Here is an 18,799-nt window from a genome sequence, read left to right as displayed (position 1 = left end):
CTCCGGTATGGCATAGATTATATTATACATCGTAATAAATTCCCTCAAGTGTGTATAACAAAAGGGGAGGGGTTATTATCACCATATATGGCCCCTCCCCCTTCCGCAAATCTATCATATCGTCCAGCAGCCATAAGAAATTATATATTGGATGACAAGTAAGGCTGAAAAGTAACTCATCCCAGGGTACATCTTACTCAATTGGATCATTACATTTTTCTATTATACACTTAGGGATATTTGGCTTGCTGGTGAAGTTGACGGAAGGCGTAAAAAGTGTATTTTATCATTGGGGAATTAAAGTAGAAGCAGAAATAGTGATTTCCACATCTGAAACAATTTATTGAAAAAAAAAAAAAAAAACTGTGTAAAAGGGCGTCCCTCAGGGGTACAGAGTTACACACGGCCAGTCAGCTTATTGTATAGGTTTTCTATGGGATTGAGGTCTCGAGAAAGTACAGGTCCCCCAGTCTCCAGCAGCCGCTCCATGTGAGGTCCCCCAGTCTCCAGCAGCCGCTCCATGTGTGGTCCCTCAGTCTTTAGCAGCCTCTCCATATGAGGTCCCCCAGTCTTCAGCAACCTCTCCATATGAGGTCCCCCAGTCTCTGGTAGTCGTTCCATGTGAGGTCCCCCAGTCTCCAGCAGCCACTCCATGTGTGGTCCCTCAGTCTTTAGCAGCCTCTCCATATGAGGTCCCCCAGTCTCCGGTAGTCGTTCCATGTGAGGTCCCCCAGTCTCCAGCAGCCGCTCCATGTGAGGTCCCCCAGTCTCCAGCAGCCACTCCATGTGAGATTCCCCAGTCTCCAGCAGCCGTTCCATGTGAGCCTCCCCAGTCTCCACCAGCCGCCTCATGTGAGGCTCCCCAGTCTCCACCAGCCACTCCATGTGAGGTCCTCCAGTCTCTAGCAGCCGCTTTATGTGAGGTCCCCTAGTCTTCAGCAGCCTCTACATATGAGGTCCCCCAGTCTTCAGCAGCCTCTCCATATGAGGCTCCCCAGTCTCCAGCAGCCGCTTCATGTGTGGTCCCCCAGTCTCCAGCAGCCGCTTCATGTGTGGTCCCCCAGTCTCCAGCAGCCGCTTCATGTGAGGCTCCCCAGTCTCCAGCAGCAGCTTCATCTGAGGCTTCCCCAGTCTTCAGCTGTTGTTTCATGTGAGGTCCCCGAGTCTCCAGCAGCCGCTCCTCGTGAGGTCCCTTAGTCTCCAGCTTTGACTTCATGTGAGGTCCTACAGTCTCCAGCAGCCGTTCCCTAATGATAAGACCTCGATGAGTCCTCCATGAAGATGACGTTAGGCCGGTGTGTTGTCCATACAGAGGCACAATGATTAATAATGGTATTAAAGAAGTATGGGGTTGTCACTATCATCCACAAAGTGTAGGGCAGTTTTGTATTGACTAGATACACCTGCCCTTACTGTAACACTACAACCACTAGATACGCCTGTTAGACCACACTCTACTTATAGGAACCTACAACGTTTTCCAATAATTTCACCCTTGAGCCAAATATCCCTAACTTTTTGTGAGCAGTGTATATTAATTTACCTTACTGTTCATGTGATCCACTGAATTTTTACCATTTATATGTTGTTTTTTTTATGTGCGTAAAGATTACACAGGTAGAAATAAGTTACAAAAAATACATCCCATACCAATTTTGTCACAAATTATTTATAATATCCAGTTACAAATTTACATAAAAGGCTAAAAAAACAATGACATAATGTCAAAGTAAAACTAGGTACTAAGGTAACCATTTAGTTTAGTGTACATGTGTAACCATCATCTACAAATTGAAGTGATGTGGTTTTATGGGTGACACAGTTTTTTTGTTTGTTTGTTCTTTACAGTATTACTATTCTATATGTGATGCCGGATAAGGGTACCTTCACATGTACACAGTGGATTTATTTCACAATACGAGTTTGGCAGTGGAATCTGATTAATATTAGAGTCTATGGCACCCCACTCTTGCAGCAGATTTTAATTTTACTGCAAGAATATAAAGTGCCATATCCCTGTAAAATTTTACTATTTTGCTGCTGTGATATTAAAAGTAATGTTTCCCCGAAAATGAGCCGGTGTCTTATATTAATATTTGCTCCCAAAGATGCGCTAGGACTTATTTTTAGGGGATGTCTTATTTTTCCATGAAGAAGAATTCATAGAGCGTACGATATGGCGATTTATGACTACCAGGGGGAGCTGAACGCAGCACACTCGTACAGCACAGCAGGGACAGCGTACTGTATAGTGGCTTCCGGCCACTAGGGGGAGCGCCGTACAGCATACTCGTACAGCACAGCAGGGTCAGCGTATGGTATGACAGCAGCCAAGGGGCCTCTTGATGCCTTGCCTGCACATTTACAAGTGATGGCTGTGAAAGGGAACATCATTTCACATATTCATATTTCACTTATTTTTAGGGAAACAGGGTGGTTACTTCTAGGGGTGCCCTGCTCAGTGCCGGCCCACTCAGCCAATCCCTGACTGCAGTGGTCAGATAGCTCCAGCTGATTGGCTGAGGGGGCCGTCACTGAGCAGGGAACATGGTGAAGCAACTCCTAGTGCAGGACACGTAAGCACAGTCTATTTATTACTTTTAACATCACAGCAGCTAAATAGTTAAGTTTCACAGGGCTCTGGCACTATATATTCTTGCAGTGGAAGGAAAACCAGCTGCGTGAATGGAGTGCCATAGACTCCTTTAATAATCAGTATCACAGCGGATTTCACTGTGAAACTCACAGCAAGAAATCTGCTGTGAACACAGTACATGTGAACGTACCCAAAGTAAAAAATACACATTTATATATGTGTTATATCCTCTAAAAATATATATTAACTCTCTTCAAAATATATTCTTATCCCATTTTGATTTTTATGCGTATGCAACATTATCTGGTTTTAACAGTTTTTATTTCTGAATGAAATGTGAAGTAGATGTAGACATCTCCTGGAGCAGCTCCCTCTGCCTCTAGCGCAGCAGGAAGTCCCAGAATGATCATAAGCACCAATAAATTAACCAGACCATTTTTTCGGGACAGAAATGCTGTAACTTACGCCCGTAGCGTAACATGCGGTCCCGTACGGAGTGGTGATTTCTTCTTTTTTCCACTTTGTTTTGCCGATCCAAAAGGTTCTGTGGGGTGTCCAGGGCTAGCCGAAGATATCCCAGTAAAATACCGCTGTCAGATCGCTATGTACGCCGCACGGGAAGCGTACGTAGCTTACGTACAACTTGCAACTTGCGTAAATTCCGGCCGGAGTTTTACACCTTTATGTCCGGCCGCGAAAAATCTGCGGCCGGACATATACGTAGTGTGAACATAGCCTAAAGCTGTAAAGAAAAAATAATTCTTCAGTGCTCACAAAAAAACCATGGGAGTAGCGCACTGTCCAAAAATGTCTGTGCACTGAACGGAAATAACATGAATATTTTCCTGGCTGGCTTTCTGCTTGAGCCCTGAGGATCTCTCCTGTTTAGTTAAAACTAATGCAATGTCTGCTACATAATGCCCATTATGGTAAGTAGGATCTGTTGGGCTCGAATGGAATCTGCAAGCCTTTACGTGTGAGTCCAACGTAATCTGGGGCCAGATGAAAAGGAATTATACATGTTTGCAGGACCAGACTACACAGGATAACTTTGTAGTCTGTAACCATGGAAACACTTTAGTTTGTATAGGAAGTATATTCCTACTCATGACTATTTGCAAAGCTGTTCCATTGGTATTGTAAATTAAATGGTTGCAAAGATGGTAGCCTTTACAAGGTGTAAACTGAATAAAAAACAAATAACCCGAATACTGATAATAACAATAGTATACCTACATATTGAATTTAAGTTACATGAAAAAAACTAATGTAAATTTATACAGCCGTCACTTTTCCTATTACTATTCAGTCTAAATTGTCCTCTGTGCTCTCCTCTGGTACATTGCTACGTGGTGACACATTGCTATATGGTGATTTGTGTTCTGGGAAGTGCCTCCTTCCACTACTAGGAGGATATCCTGAATAGTATTTTTGCCAATTGTCACTTTGCATGCCGCTTCTTAAGTTCTGATGGTAGGTAGGGAGTTGTGTCTGTGGGTATCGGGGGCTTGTAAAAAGACTTGAGGGTCTAGGGACTGATGATGATACCGTGGCAGTGTCTGGACTATGGAGCATTTGACTGGACTGTGCGCCAGAACTGTGAAGCGTGTGACTGGACTGTGCACTAGGACTATGGAGCATTTGACTGGACTGTGCACTAAGACTATGGAGCATATGACCGGACTGTCCACTGGGACTATGGAGCATATGACTGGACTGTGCACTGGTACTATGGAGCATATGACTGGACTGTGCACTGGGACTATGGAGCATATGACCGGACTGTGCACTGGCACTATGGAGCATATGACCGGACTGTGCACTGGGACTATGGAGCATATCGCTGGACTGTGCATTAGGACTATGAAGCAACTGACTGGACTGTGCACTGGGACTATGAGATATATGACTGGTTTGTGTGCTAGGACTGTGAGGTATATGAATTGGCTGGGTGCAGGGACTGTGAGGTATATGACTGGGCTGTGTACAGGGACTTCGGAGTCCGGAATGGATGTTTAATTTTGCAACCAGAGGCTTCCCCACGTCAATTGTCTTTCTTTCATCCACCATATCTTCAACACCTTGGTACGTGTAGGTCAAACATACTGTAAAGGTCAAGTTTTCCTAAAGGTGAAAAAAACAAACATAAAAAGTTGCTAGAATATTACATTATATTCTCTTTTTATCTTAAAACAGTGGTGGTATGGAGTTATCATACCTACAGCATTAGAAACTGAAGATTGTTGGCGTAAAAAGACCAACCGGTTCATCTAGTCTTTTCTTAAAGGGAACCACCCCTTGCCTGTCTGTCAAATGCAATGCCCATGAAATAAATAATTCTGGATCACCTCCTCTTATAGCTGTGACTCAATAACCAAGTGGGTGTTACCAATTGGGGGCGTGTCCCTACACTGTCTGACAGTGTATCCAATCAGAGGGACACGCCCCCAACTGGTAACACCCACTTGGTTATAGAGTCATAGAATTCCAGTAAGAATAACAGAGGAACGGCACATCACAGAGCTATAAAAATAGGTGATCCTGAATTATTGTTTCATGGGAACCAGGTATATACTGAAACAGACTGACCAGGAGTGCTGACAGGTGCCCTTTTATACCTGTACAATCCCTTTTTTTTACATAGTATCCTGGACTGGTACAGACATGGAATGGTTATATAGTTGGTAACCAGATTTGTTGGAGACGTGGTAATTGGGAGGGCACCTAAGGGTCCACTTACACAGAAAGATTATCTGACAAAGATTTGAAGCCAAAGCCAGAAACAGACTATAAACAGAGAACAGGTCATAAAGGAAAGACTGCGATTTTTCCTCTTTTCAAATCCATTCCTGGCTTTGGCTTCAAATCTTTGGCAGATAATCTGTCAGATAATCTTTGTGTAAATGGACCCTTAGGGTCCTATTAGACTTAAACGACCATGTAACGACCGCAAAAGAATTGTTAACTATATATATAGCTCACGTTCCTTCATGTGTATTATGTGGTAATCGTTCGTTAAAAAAATCGTTAGTGATCGTTAACGAGCGATCGTTGGAGCGAGTTTTTAATCGCTTCGTGGAATAGGGCCATAAGCAAATTTTAACGACGATCAATCGAAACTAACAACTATCGTTTTGTGTAATATGGTAAACGGTTTCAGGTTAAGAATCGTTAATTGCTAGTTACTGCGATCATTTACTCTATCTGATCCCAGCAAAAGAAGGAACAATCTGCAATTACACTGAACGATGAGTTTAGGGTCAGATCTAAATCAATGATCAACAAACTATTTTTTGTGATCGTTGCCAACAATTACACAGGACGATTATCTATCGTTTAAATTCAAATTATAACGTTTTTCCGCACGATAATTGTCCCGTGTTATTGGGCCCTTACACTTTCTTGAGCTGACCAACTTTCAGATGATATTTATACCATTTGCAAAAATTTTTAGATCCAGTTAGCTAAAACTATAACCATGTTTCCCCCTACATGTCTCTGACCTCCCTATATGAACACACTGGAAATGTACAGATAAACACTTTGTCAGCTCTGCCATGTCACGTACGCTGGCTTGGTTTAAAACTTTACAAACTACTCCTCATTAAAACCAAAGGGTGGGCAAGATCTGGATCAAGAACATGACCACTTAACTTCACGACAGAGATGACCCCATGGATCCTTTTCGAGAACTCAACAGCTGAGGACCCATTTGGTTGTTCTTGGTGGTTGATGTAAACCCTAATGGCCCCCTCTTTTATTTCTTAATTGTTTCCACCTTTATCTATCTTGTGTTACTAAGGGCCCTATCACACAGGACGATTATCTTGCAAAAAGTCATTATATCATTCGAATTTAATGATAACTGTTTTGTGTGAATGCAGCCAACAATTGAAAAAAATTCTTTGTGTGTCATTGGTCACATTTTTTGATCTTAACCTAAAATTTTTGTAAATCGTTTGCTGTAATTCCATATTCGTTCGCTAATTGTTAACTAATCGTTCAGTGTAATTCCACATTGTTCGTTCATGTGCTGGGATCAAATGCAGTAAATGATCGTAACTAATGACTATTCTTCAATGTAATATGGTGAACGATTTCAGGTTAACGATAAACAATCTCATTTGTGATCATTTACCGTTAGACGTTAATTGTTTAAAATCGATTTGTCTAATAGGATCCTAAATGATCGTAGTATTGATTGTAGCAGTTGGCGGGGACGCCACTCAGTCACTGAAAAGTGTAACAGCCACTTCAGCCAGTGTCTGATGATGCGCGCATGCGCGCGTGAAACGGCTGTTACACTTTTCAGTGATTGAGTGTCTGATGATGCATGCATGCACGCGTGAAATGGCTGTTACACTTTTCAGTGATTGAGTGGCGTCCCCGTCGACTGCTACACACTCTGCAAGTTTTTACGTTTTGGATTGAATAAAGAAGAATTTTATGGTGAGTGCTTTCTCCGTACTCTTTGCTTTGTGGATTTTCAAGTTTGCTTGCTGCTCTTCTTCAGAAGAGCACCCCTGATCTTGCTTGCAATTGTCTGTTTGGGTGTCCAACACATGTATGGTTATTGGCATTGCTGGAGTAGTTAGTTGCCATTCCACTGTCTCTTCTTTCATCCATCTAACACATAGAGAATGTCCAAAGTGGAGAACCCCTTTAAAGTCCTTATCCTTCCTCTCTCTTGCATCTTGTTGCTGATGTTTCAGCATTTTGCATAGATTACATGTGACACATATAATTTGCATACCTACCTTTAGTTTCTGCAAGGAACTCAGACGGGTGTATAAACAATGCTTTGGAAGGTCCTTCGAGACCAAGAAGCTTCCTGTTTCTTCTGGGGTGTCTTTATTTGTTTCCTTAGGGTCAACATATAAATCCTGTACAAAAGGAAGTCCAAGATTCAAAATGATCTTTCTGTTTGATGACTCTAAATTCTTAGAATGTCTCAGACTTCCAGCTATGTGATATATACTGGTACAAATGGTATGACCCTCAGCTGAGACGTAGATGCTTTCTCAAGAAGCTCTCTGTTATGGTGGATATCATTCATCGTATTTTACATAAAGAAGAAACATGAGGATGAGGGTTGATACTTACTAAGGGAAAGTCAGTGACATTGGCTGTACAGTGACTGATGTCTGCCGGTTGGCTTATAATTTGGGAGTAGATGATCATCACATTGGAGAATTCTGCAGCAAAACCCAACTTGATTTTTACGCCACAGTCAAACTCGATGCACATGCTGTCTGGGAGTTCTGCAGATGGAAACACATTATGAAGCTCAAAGGCTATGGACAGATTTGAAAGCATTTTATATTTTTGCTTTGTGGTAATAATGGTAAAAAAAAAAAATTCTCCATAGTTCTTTATTAAAAATGTTCCTTAGTTTTTTTTTCTACAACCTCTATACAGTTCTGTGGTTGCTCTGCTCTCTTTCTGACAGATTCTTCCCTGCTTTGTATCTGTCTTTCTTCCTTTCTCAGCCTGTATGAGCTGTACTCCAAGGTTTCTCTCCCCCCCATCAATCCATCCTTCCATCCATCCATCCTATTATCTCTATCCCAGAGAGCAGAAAGTTTGCCTGACAGATTCATCTTATCTTTTACTGAGAAGCAGCTAAATGGTAGGAAATTTGTAAGGGAAACTATTTAGAAAGCTGCTTTATTCTGCATTCAGGAAATAAATTAGTATTAAAAATCAGTAGAAAGGTAGACATGGTCTTTAATATGGTCTCTAACTTCTGACATGGATTTTGCAATATCTTTCAAGATCTGTATTAGTTGCAGTGCTGGCGCTCTGGGCTCAAATCCCACCGTGGACAAAATCCGCTAGGAGTTTGTAGGTTCTCCCTGTGTTTGCTCACACACTCCAAAATTTAGATTGTGAGTCCCAGTGTGCACAGGGACCAATCTGTGTATAGTACTTCAGGATATGTTGGCGCTATATAAATAAAGTTGCTGCTTTGTCTTAATCCTATGGCACAAAATAGCAATGCAGTCCCTGGTACATACTTTACGTAGGACCAATATATAAAGTGGGATTTCAGGGCCCAGTAACTTATCTACAGGCTCCACCTGGCTATTTCCAGAAGGCATCATGGGTTGTGATGTTTACAAGCAGAGCTGTCATGGGATAGGGCAGCAGGGCACTTTTTAAAGTATGGCTGCCAGGCCCCCTTGGTATACCCTACTTTCTTCGCCTATTGACGCCTGCTTTTCACAGTTATCTTGTTGCCTTTATTTGTGTATCATAAAAAAAAACTTTAACCAAAAAAGTCCCCCAAACCTAGTTTAGATAGACGTTCCATAAACTCCAATGCTTCTTGTGCTGATTCCCGCAACAGAAACTAGTTTGAACCATCTACCGTAGTTCCTGGATTGATATGTTTCAAAGATCTTACCATTTGCCTTGGCCCACTGCAGATTTCTTGCCAAGGACTCTGGAGAACATGCCTTTTGCTGTATAGGATCTGTAAGTGCCCTCCTGGCGGACAGGCTGCTGCGGATTTCCAGAGCCTGCATCCCTTTGGTGAGCAGACAGCGCCCCATATCTAATGGAAGGAAGGAATAGTAAATGGGCAGGGTTGTAGTGTCCGTATAGCAGGCCGCTGTGCATGAGATAGCTGTCTGCCCAACTTTTGTCCCCAAGTACACACATGCAGTATCCCAGTGCAGATCCTGCTTCTTAGAGTTACTGGTTGTTGTATGGTTGCAGTTTTGTCTTTGTGTTTTACTACATTTAGCAAATTTTTCCTTTGTAATCCTGTGTGAATCGACCTCTAGTGTCATATTTCTGTAGGGACACATGAGAAAGGCCTTATCCCAGAACACTGCTAAACATCTATAACAAAAAATTTGCTAGGGTATATGGAAGGAACTTCCCTAGCCCTGTTTTCTTCTTAGGTAGAGGGCAGGATCTGATTTAGACCAGTTAAGTAGTTCAAGGTTGTCGAGGAAAAACTAATACTTGGCCAGGCTGCCGGGGCTGTGGAGGACATTTAGGTAATTCATACTTACTTTTCCCGTTCCCGACCACTGCCCGCTCTGTATCACTTTCTGTGTTTTCACAACATACAATGACGTCCCACCCCCACCGAAAATGGTCGCCCAGCATAGACTCCATACTGAGCGTTTGTTTTCTAAGAAAGTGGGGAGTCATCGTATGTTATGAAAACACAGGAAGTGGAGCAGAGCGGGAAGTGGCAGGGAATGTGATAGGTAAGTATGAATTAGCAACATGTCTCCCGCAGCACCAGCAGCCTGGCCAAGTATTCATTTTTCCAGGACAACCTCTTTCAGGTCAGCACCTCAAGCTAAGGAGATACAAGTCTACAATAAAGTATTCCCAAAAGAAACCTAATCTGGAAGCACATGGAGTTATCTCATGGACTCCTGCTGATAATCTACTCCTGGAGAACTTCCAGTCCTAGCTAAAGGGATGTAAAACTACTACTACTACCAGGGCTTTGTGGCTGTCACATCACGACCTGCATCCTGCGATAGGAAACTGCAGATCAATCTACTTCTACTCCTTAACACTTGACTTCATGAGTCTTTATGTGTTCTGAATACAGAGGGGGATAAGCTGCTGCCAGACTCCTCTAGTGGTAGTATATATCTGTGAGAATGAAAGGATATCTCTCTTATCCAACATTATCTGTTAGGAAAGTTGGAAGCCCCCCATATACATTAGACAGCTGGTCGTTTATGCCAAAATCATCAGGAATTGGTGAATTTTTCCCTAATGTGTATGGGTATCAGACAAGTCTATCAGTTTCTGCTAGTTTTGGTCACATGAATGGACAGTTGTGTGTGAATACCACCCAACCAGGCAGGTGTCTAGGAAAGCAAGGTGAAAGCCAATGACATGATTCGAATAAACATAAAATATTAAAGGCAAATACTAGAATGCTTCCATACAATGGACGTGCGAATGTAGCCTTAGTATAAATCATCTTTTCACCTTCTCCGACCTCGTCCAGCAGAACGGTGATCTTCTTATCTTCTAATAAGCGTTTCTTGAGAAACTTCATAAAAATGCCATTTGCTAGATCTGAATGTTGTATTTCAAAGGCCTCTGCCCCCTGGCACCTAGATGAATGTAAAATCACACAAGGTATGACAAGAAAATCCTCATTAACTAGACTCGGAATATAATATATGTCTGTGTCCACCAGACCGTATTACCAAACAGTGTGAAGAGCTCTCTAGGGCCCAATTAGGAAGACATTGATCAGTCGGCACTGGACATCTATGGGTACAGCTGTGTAATGGTGTGGGCGTGCTAAATGACAACTCCACAATGACGGTGGAAGATTTGGTGGCCAAGATGTATGGTTATTATAAACACAATGGGGGAGATTTATCAAACATGGTGTAAAGTGAAACTGGCTCTGTTGCCCCTAGCAACCAATCAGATTCCACCTTTCATTTTCCAAAGAATCTGTGAGTAATGAAAGGTGGAATATGTTTGGTTGCTAGGGGCAACTGAGCCAATTCTACTTTACACCAGTTTGATAAATTTCCCCCAATAACTTTGCTGTAGGCCGCCATACACTTGGCACGACACTGCTGTGGTGTTACCGACAGCTACCACTAGGGTCACTCTCCAGATAAAGATTTTGCCGCTCCTATGGAGTTGGCTTGCGTAGCCATCTATTGAGTCAGAAAATTTAAGATGTAAAAATGTTATAATAGAAATAAATAAAATAGCTGGTGGAGATCGTAGAAGGTTTGAAGGCCCATCCCTAATTTTGCTTTAGACCAAAACAGTAATATATTCATAAACTTCTTCATGTGACATCTGTGACAAGTGAGAAGAACTTACGTGGCATATCCGAAGACAATGTTCGCAGTCACCTTTAGGTTTTCTGGTATTAAGATGGTGTCATCATACTGATTCCTGTAATACAAGATATTATGATGAAAGATGGCTATGTCCAGGATAAAAAATATCCATAATGGCCAGTCAAGAACAAGAGTACCTCTCCCTCTGGATTACTCCAACACTTTAATGCTGCCTGAGCCAGAAGTCATCGGTGTGGTTCCCAGCAGCTTCTCCCTACCCCACCAGCCTTTATTAATAGATCTATTGATCAAGGCTGGCAGAAGCCACCGATGGCCATCATAACTAGTCATTCAGACAGTATGAAAGTGATGACAGGTTGTCTTTAAAAGTTGACCAACATTTTTTGATCAGTAGGGATTCCAGTGGTTGGACCCTCCCCGATAAGACACTCATGAGCTGTTGGGGGGGTGTCATGATGCCACCATACATACTACTTAGTTGACTGATAGGCAGCCAGCGTACACTTGAGCAGCCATACATATACTGTATCTCTTCCCCATCCACTGGCTTAGGCTGTCCACTAGAGATGAGCAAACTTGAGTATGAGTATGAACCTGATTTCCTGGCATTTGGTTACCACTGGCTGAAAAAGTTGGATGCATCCCTGAGGCCGCCTGGAAAACATGGCTATGACCATAGGCCATAGGCTTTATCCATGTTTTCCAGTACTCCCTAGGGCTGCAGCCAACTTCTTCAGCAAGTGGTCATCAAATGTCAAGAGTTCAGGTTCAGACGAACCCAGATGTACTCAAAGTTTGCTCATCTCTTTTGTCATCCAATATCAGGTCACATATAACCCGCCATACTGTTCTGGGCCCACTTTATTGGTGCAGTACATTTTGGGATAACACAACCGGTGAAATATTCCCTCACCTTTTGCGGCACATATCCAGCAGAAAGACATTGAGTCCGGTTTCCTTCTCCTGCATCAGCTTTAGGATTCTTTGGACACACAAGCAATTTGAAGATCCATGAAGTTTCGGTGCGTCGATAGGAACCATGAAGCTGTTTCCAAAGTTTTCATAACCATGACCGGCATAGTATAGCAATCCTGCAGGTGAAGAGTACAGTGATTAGTTGAAGCTGGGACCTACATCAGCAGGAGATCCCACCATGAATATTTAAGAGGAAGCATGCGCAGTGGGCAACAGCAGTGGTGCACCTTGAGCTTGCGAATGCCCTAAATGGACCAAGTAAACTAATTTGCATATTCCATTTTAGTAAATATTTCTGATACAAAGCAGCTGGTTAGAATTAGAAAGGTACAGATTAGGGATGGTCCGAACCTGCCGAGGTTCGGGTTCGTTTGAACCCGAACGTTCGGCAGCAGATTCCCGCTGTCTGCCCGCTCCGTGGAGCGGGCGGATACAGCCGGAGGAACGCCTGGAAAACTGGGATACAGCCTATGGCTATGGCTGTATCCCAGTTTTCCAGGCGGTCCTCCCACTGGATGCGCCCGCTCCACGGAGCGGGCAGACAGCCGGAATCATTACCGAGGGTTCGGGTTCGTACGAACCCGAACCGAACTCGGTTCGGACCATCCCTAGTACAGATGTATTTGATCAAAGTGACTGTCAGCACATATTAAAGGGTCAGTAAGTGGTGTGGTAGTGATAGATTCCCTTTAAGGGACTTTGACATTTAGTTTGCTCTTTTGGGGTCCAACTTTAAGGACCTGCAACGATCAACAAAGCTGATTCTCCAGGAATGTTAAAGGGGTTATCCAGCGTTAAAAAAAACATGGCCACTTTCTTCCAGAGACAGCCCCACTCTTGTTTCCAGCTTGGGTGGGGTTTTGCTGCTGAATTCCATTGAAGTTAATGGAGCTTAATTGCAAACCGCACCAGAACTGGAGACTAGAGTCGTGTTGTCTCTGAAAGAAAGTGGCCATGTTTTTGGAGCACTGGATAACCCCTTTAAAGTCCTGGAGAACCACTGTAAAGAATTGTATTTTAGACCTTAAAGGGGAATTTCAGACACAATAGAAAAATTTTATCTGCATTCTGATACATACTTTTGGCCATATAGAATATTTGTGGATAGGGGATAACAAGCCAGTAAATAAAGATCCCTAGGACCCACAGTGAGTCAAAGAACTGGGACAAAATTGTTCCCAGAATAAACATGTGTCCCACGTGCTAAACTCTTAAAGTAATCTCTGTGGTCGGACCCCACCAATGTGCTAGTTGCCCCTCAGCCTGTGGATAGGGGATAACTTTGTGAAATGAGAATACACCTCACATTAGATCAGCCATTGAACCAGCAATCGGTCCTCATACTGGGCAGCTGTCTGAAAAGGAGCCTTGGTCATTGGCTTCCTGAAATCTACACAGCTCAGCAGAGAAAAAAAAAAATCACAAAAACAGGAAACTGACGTTACAAGAAAGTAAAAGAAAGACTATGAAATAAAAGATGAGTGATAAAAACTCGTAGGAAGAGACTTCAACTGAAACCATTTAAAGGGGAAGCCCAGTGTTTTTATAGAATTTCTCAACTGAAATTTTAAAATTGTACAAAAATCCGATTAATACAGCAGTAAGAGTCTGAGGAGGGCGTGCTTTCCATCCTTTTTGGCCTTTCTTTACTATGTTTTTGTGCCCCCTTTAGAACCAGCAGAAGTGATAACTAGGGATGAACAAAGCAAGCGCTATGTCAGGATCGGCAGCTTGTCAGGCAGCTGGGTTTGAAGTCCATCCTGGGAAAAGCTGGGCCCAGTCATGGGAACTGGGAGAAGTTTCCCAGGACTGGATTCAGCTTTTCCCAGAACCTGGAGTGGAATAGCACAAACTTCAGCTGCCAGCTGATCCTAGTGAAATACTTGCTTCGTTCTTACTATAAATTCACTCATTCCTAGTGAAAACAGACACAAGGGATTCCTTATCCATCCGCTAAAGCTTTGGCTGTCCAGCCATGATGGGAATTGTAGCTTTGCAACAGCTGGAGGGCCGAAGGTTCCCCATCCCTTTTTTTAGAATCTCTTAAAGGGAAAACTTCTTCAAGTGTAATGTAAAATGTAGATACAGTATATACTGTTTGTTGTAGTATATACCTATATTCCCCATGAAATAACAATTCAGGATTACATTTTTTTTCTATAGCTCTGCGATGTGTCGCTCCTGTGTTATTCTTACTAGGAACGTATGACTCAATAACCATCTAGGTGTTACCAATTGGGAGCATGTCGCCAAACAGTCCTGCACTGTTTGGATAGTGTCAGACAGTGTAGGTTATTAAGTCATAGATTTCTACTAAGAATAACAGAGTAATGGCGCATCTATCTATAAGAATAGCTCATCCAATATTGTTATTTCATGGACGTTGTGTGTATTTGCTATGACAGACAGCTCAGAAGTGATGACTGGTCCTCCTTAAAGGGAATTTATTAGCTTTTTTTTTTATTTTTTAATTCCTGTTTAGATACATACATTCAGCTATGTTTTTCAGTTTCTATTTTTGGTCGGTATTTTTTATTTTATTTTTTCTAAATTATTATTGGGGAAGCCATCTCATCCAATCTTTTTAGGGTCCTAATACATGGGCTGATCAATACTGTAAATCTGTTATATCGGCGCTTGTTTACTGGGCCTATTACATGGCCCTATAATCGTTTAGCACGGGCTGTATATATATATATATATATATATATGTGTATATATATATATATATATATAGATAGATAGATAGATAGATAGATAGATAGATAGATAGATATCCAAACAATAGATGGGAAGGCGGCACTCTGAAAATAGTGAAAAAACAGTGGTTTTATTCACCCATAGTGTGCAATACAACGTTTCAGTTTCTCGATTAAACCTTTTTCAAGCAACACATATATATTTTCTATATATATAGATAGATAGATAGATAGCGATATCCATGAAACCTTTGCCCAAACAGTTTACATTACCTCTCCACGTTCCCGGTCCTCTCATTCTGCTTCCTTCCTGGTCCCATGCTGCGGCTTCAAAGCAGCCTGTCTGACAGGCTGTTCAGTCAATCACAGGCTGGGACCGGCGCGACAAGTGATTGGCTGAGTGGACCCAGGTGGAAACAGAGCGCAGGAGAAGACTGGGAACGTGGACAGGTAATGTAAACTTTATATTACATCGTCAACCGTTGGCTGCACATAGCGATGCGCGGTCGGCGGCTGATGATTTTAGGTCTGAGAAATGATCAGCCAATGAGTGTTTCATCGGCTGATTGTTGCCTCTATTACAAGGAACAATAATCGTCTGAATTGGCTTGATTTAGCCGATTATCGATAGGCAAGCCCCATTACCATAGACAACTACAGACAGAAGCTGTCACATTGACATGAAAGGGAAACGTTACTGGGCATGCTCTGTGACCTTTCAAAAGGCTATTGCACAGGGAGGGGGAGGCTGAGCTATGATCATCATCTAATGTCTTCTCTATCTACCGGTGTCACTCTGCTGAAATGCTGTACAGATCACTTTCCAGCAGATTCCTCCTTACCATCACACACAGAACAGGAAGTCTCGGCTTAGTTTTAGGCCTAGTGGTCAGAATAGAAACTGCAAGATTTCAGATTATGGATTGAAAATTACAAAATGAGCTAAAAACTATATATTTTAAAAATGATATTTATGTATTTAATACATAGTTATATATATATTTAATATAATAGCAGCACTGCCACAGGTGCAATGAGGAATTGCACAGTACTCATTGAAATCAATAGCCTGTGCAGTTCTCTAGGCCTAGACGTACAGGCACCTGGAATTTCTCAATCCCTTTAATGATCAGTATATTGGCACTTTATCTTAGGGTGCCATAATAAACAAGCTTACAATAAAGAACTGGTTACCTCCTGTAAAGTGATTCATACCCTAGTAACTGTGTTCCCGTACATACAGTAGTACATACGTCATGTCAGTATTGTTCTGGACTTGTTCCCACAGGTTAGATGTAGCTTTTCAGTAGGAGGGAGATAACTTAGAAAACATATCTCTGGTGGAGCAGGCGGCAGGTGGTAGTGTGCAAATACGATAAAGAAATCGATAAGTCCAAAAAAAGAAATGGCAAAACAGAACTATCATTGTACAACCCAGCAAAGAGGGAAGCGGAATATTATCTGACTACAGTATCTTGCAAAACAAAACCACAGGAAGTAAAGGGAGGCGATGAGTGACGCAGTGTTCATGATGGGTCACAACGGCTGCAGAGGATGGATAGATAGATAGATAGATAGATAGATAGGAGATAGATAGATAGGAGATAGATAGGAGATAGATAGATGATAATAGATAGATAGATAGATAGATAGATAGATAGATAGATAGATAGATAGAGGGTTCTTACCATACACGCCTTTGTCCAGTAGTAGTAAGAATTCATTGACTGTGTTCTTCATTTCCACCTCGGTGAGGTCCAGCAGTGACACCACCTTGAAGTCGAGTTGCCGCAGCAGGTTTGTAAGTTCATATACGTCGACCATTGGGGCTTTGAGTTGGGAATGGTTCTTGTAGGACATGTTACCGATCAGCAATGCAACCTTGTCTGTGGCTGGAAAGAGAGTCAGACTGGTAAAGTGAACCACATCTCTGGCACAGTGCAACATCCCATATGCTACACGTAGTCATCAACATCAGTGTAACATCACACCTATGACATGGAAATCAAGATACAATACAACGGCACATATGTTACATGTATGTTCAGGAGCAGTGCAACATCTATTGTATAGAATCCCAGATACAATGCAACATGAATGCAATCCTAGGTGTGGTGCAGTATTACAATGCTGCATGTAATCCGGAGTACGGTGCAACATGAATATAATCTTATAAACAATGCAACAATAATACAGTGCAACATCACACATGCTACATGGGATCCCCAGCACAGTGCAACATCACACATGCTACATGGGATCCCCAGCACAGTGCAACATCACACATGCTACATGGGATCCCAGACACATTGCAACATCACATATGCTACATGGGATCCCGGAAACAGTGCAACATCACACATGCTACATGGGATCCCAGACACATTGCAAAATCACACATGCTACATGGGATCCCCAGCACAGTGCAACATCACACATGCTACATGGGATCCCCAGCACAGTGCAACATCACACATGCTACATGGGATCCCCAGCACAGTGCAACATCACACATGCTACATGGGATCCCCAGGACAGTGCAACATCACACATGCTAAATGCGATCCCCAGCACAGTGCAACATCACACATGCTACATGGGATCCCGGACACAATGCAACATCACACATGCTACATGGGATCCCGGACACAATGCAACATCACAAATGCTACATGGGATCCCCAGCACAGTGCAACATCACACATGCTACATGGGATCCCCAGGACAGTGCAACATCACACACGCTACATGGGATCCCCAGGACAGTGCAACATCACACATGCTACTTGGGATCCCCAGGACAGTGCAACATCACACATGCTACATGGGATCCCCAGGACAGTGCAACATCACACACGCTACATGGGATCCCCAGGACAGTGCAACATCACACATGCTACTTGGGATCCCCAGGACAGTGCAATATCACACATGCTACATGGGATCCCGGACACAATGCAACATCACAAATGCTACATGGGACCCCGGACACAGTGCAACATCACAAATGCTACATGGGATCCCCAGCACAGTGCAACATCACACATGCTACATGGGATCCCGGGTACAATGCAACATCTCACATGCTACATGGGATCCTGGGTACAGTGCGACATCACACTCGCTACATGAGATCCATCACATTGCAGCATCACACATACTACATGAGGTCCCGGACACAGTGCAACAACACACATGCTACATGGGATCCATCACAGTGCGACATCACACATGCTACATGGGATCCATCACAGTGCGACATCACACATGCTACATGGGATCCCAGACACAATGCAACATCACACATGCTACATGGGATCCATCACAGTGCGACATCACACATGCTACATGGCATCCCGGGCACAGTGCAACATCACACATGCTACATGAAATCCCCAGCACAGTGCAACATCGCACATTCTACATGGGATCCTGTGTAAAGTGCAACATCACACATGCTACATGGGATCCCCAGCACAGTGCAACATCACACATGCTACATGGGATCCCCAGCACAGTGCAACATCACACTTTGCTACATGGGATCCCGGGTACAATGCAACATCACACATGCTACATGGGATTCTGTGTACAGAGCGACATCACACACGCTACATGGGATCCATCACATTGAAGCATCACACATACTATATGGGATTCCGGGCACAGTATGACATCACACATGCTACATGGGATCCCCAGCACAATGCGACATC

The 18,799-nt window shown here is 42.9% G+C and overlaps 1 protein-coding gene across 2 annotated transcripts in view; it reads right to left on the bottom strand.

Moving 5' to 3' along the window:
* Window positions 1-1,653: 1,653 nt before the first annotated feature.
* Window positions 1,654-18,799, bottom strand: part of MALT1 (MALT1 paracaspase) — a 59,759-nt gene continuing 42,613 nt past the window's right edge. For both annotated transcript variants that reach the window (XM_069963187.1, XM_069963188.1), the window contains exons 10-17: window positions 16,772-16,975; window positions 12,323-12,500; window positions 11,429-11,503; window positions 10,565-10,692; window positions 9,003-9,152; window positions 7,700-7,857; window positions 7,354-7,479; window positions 1,654-4,720 (exon numbers count right to left, since the gene is read on the bottom strand). In XM_069963187.1, coding sequence (XP_069819288.1) covers window positions 3,902-4,720; window positions 7,354-7,479; window positions 7,700-7,857; window positions 9,003-9,152; window positions 10,565-10,692; window positions 11,429-11,503; window positions 12,323-12,500; window positions 16,772-16,975 — 1,838 coding nt within the window. In that variant the 3' untranslated portion in view covers window positions 1,654-3,901. The remainder of the gene's footprint in view (window positions 4,721-7,353; window positions 7,480-7,699; window positions 7,858-9,002; window positions 9,153-10,564; window positions 10,693-11,428; window positions 11,504-12,322; window positions 12,501-16,771; window positions 16,976-18,799) is intronic.

The sequence above is a fragment of the Dendropsophus ebraccatus genome, chromosome 3 (genome assembly GCF_027789765.1).
Source record: "Dendropsophus ebraccatus isolate aDenEbr1 chromosome 3, aDenEbr1.pat, whole genome shotgun sequence".
NCBI lineage: Eukaryota > Metazoa > Chordata > Amphibia > Anura > Hylidae > Dendropsophus > Dendropsophus ebraccatus.
This window is presented reverse-complemented; position numbering and strand designations above follow the sequence as displayed.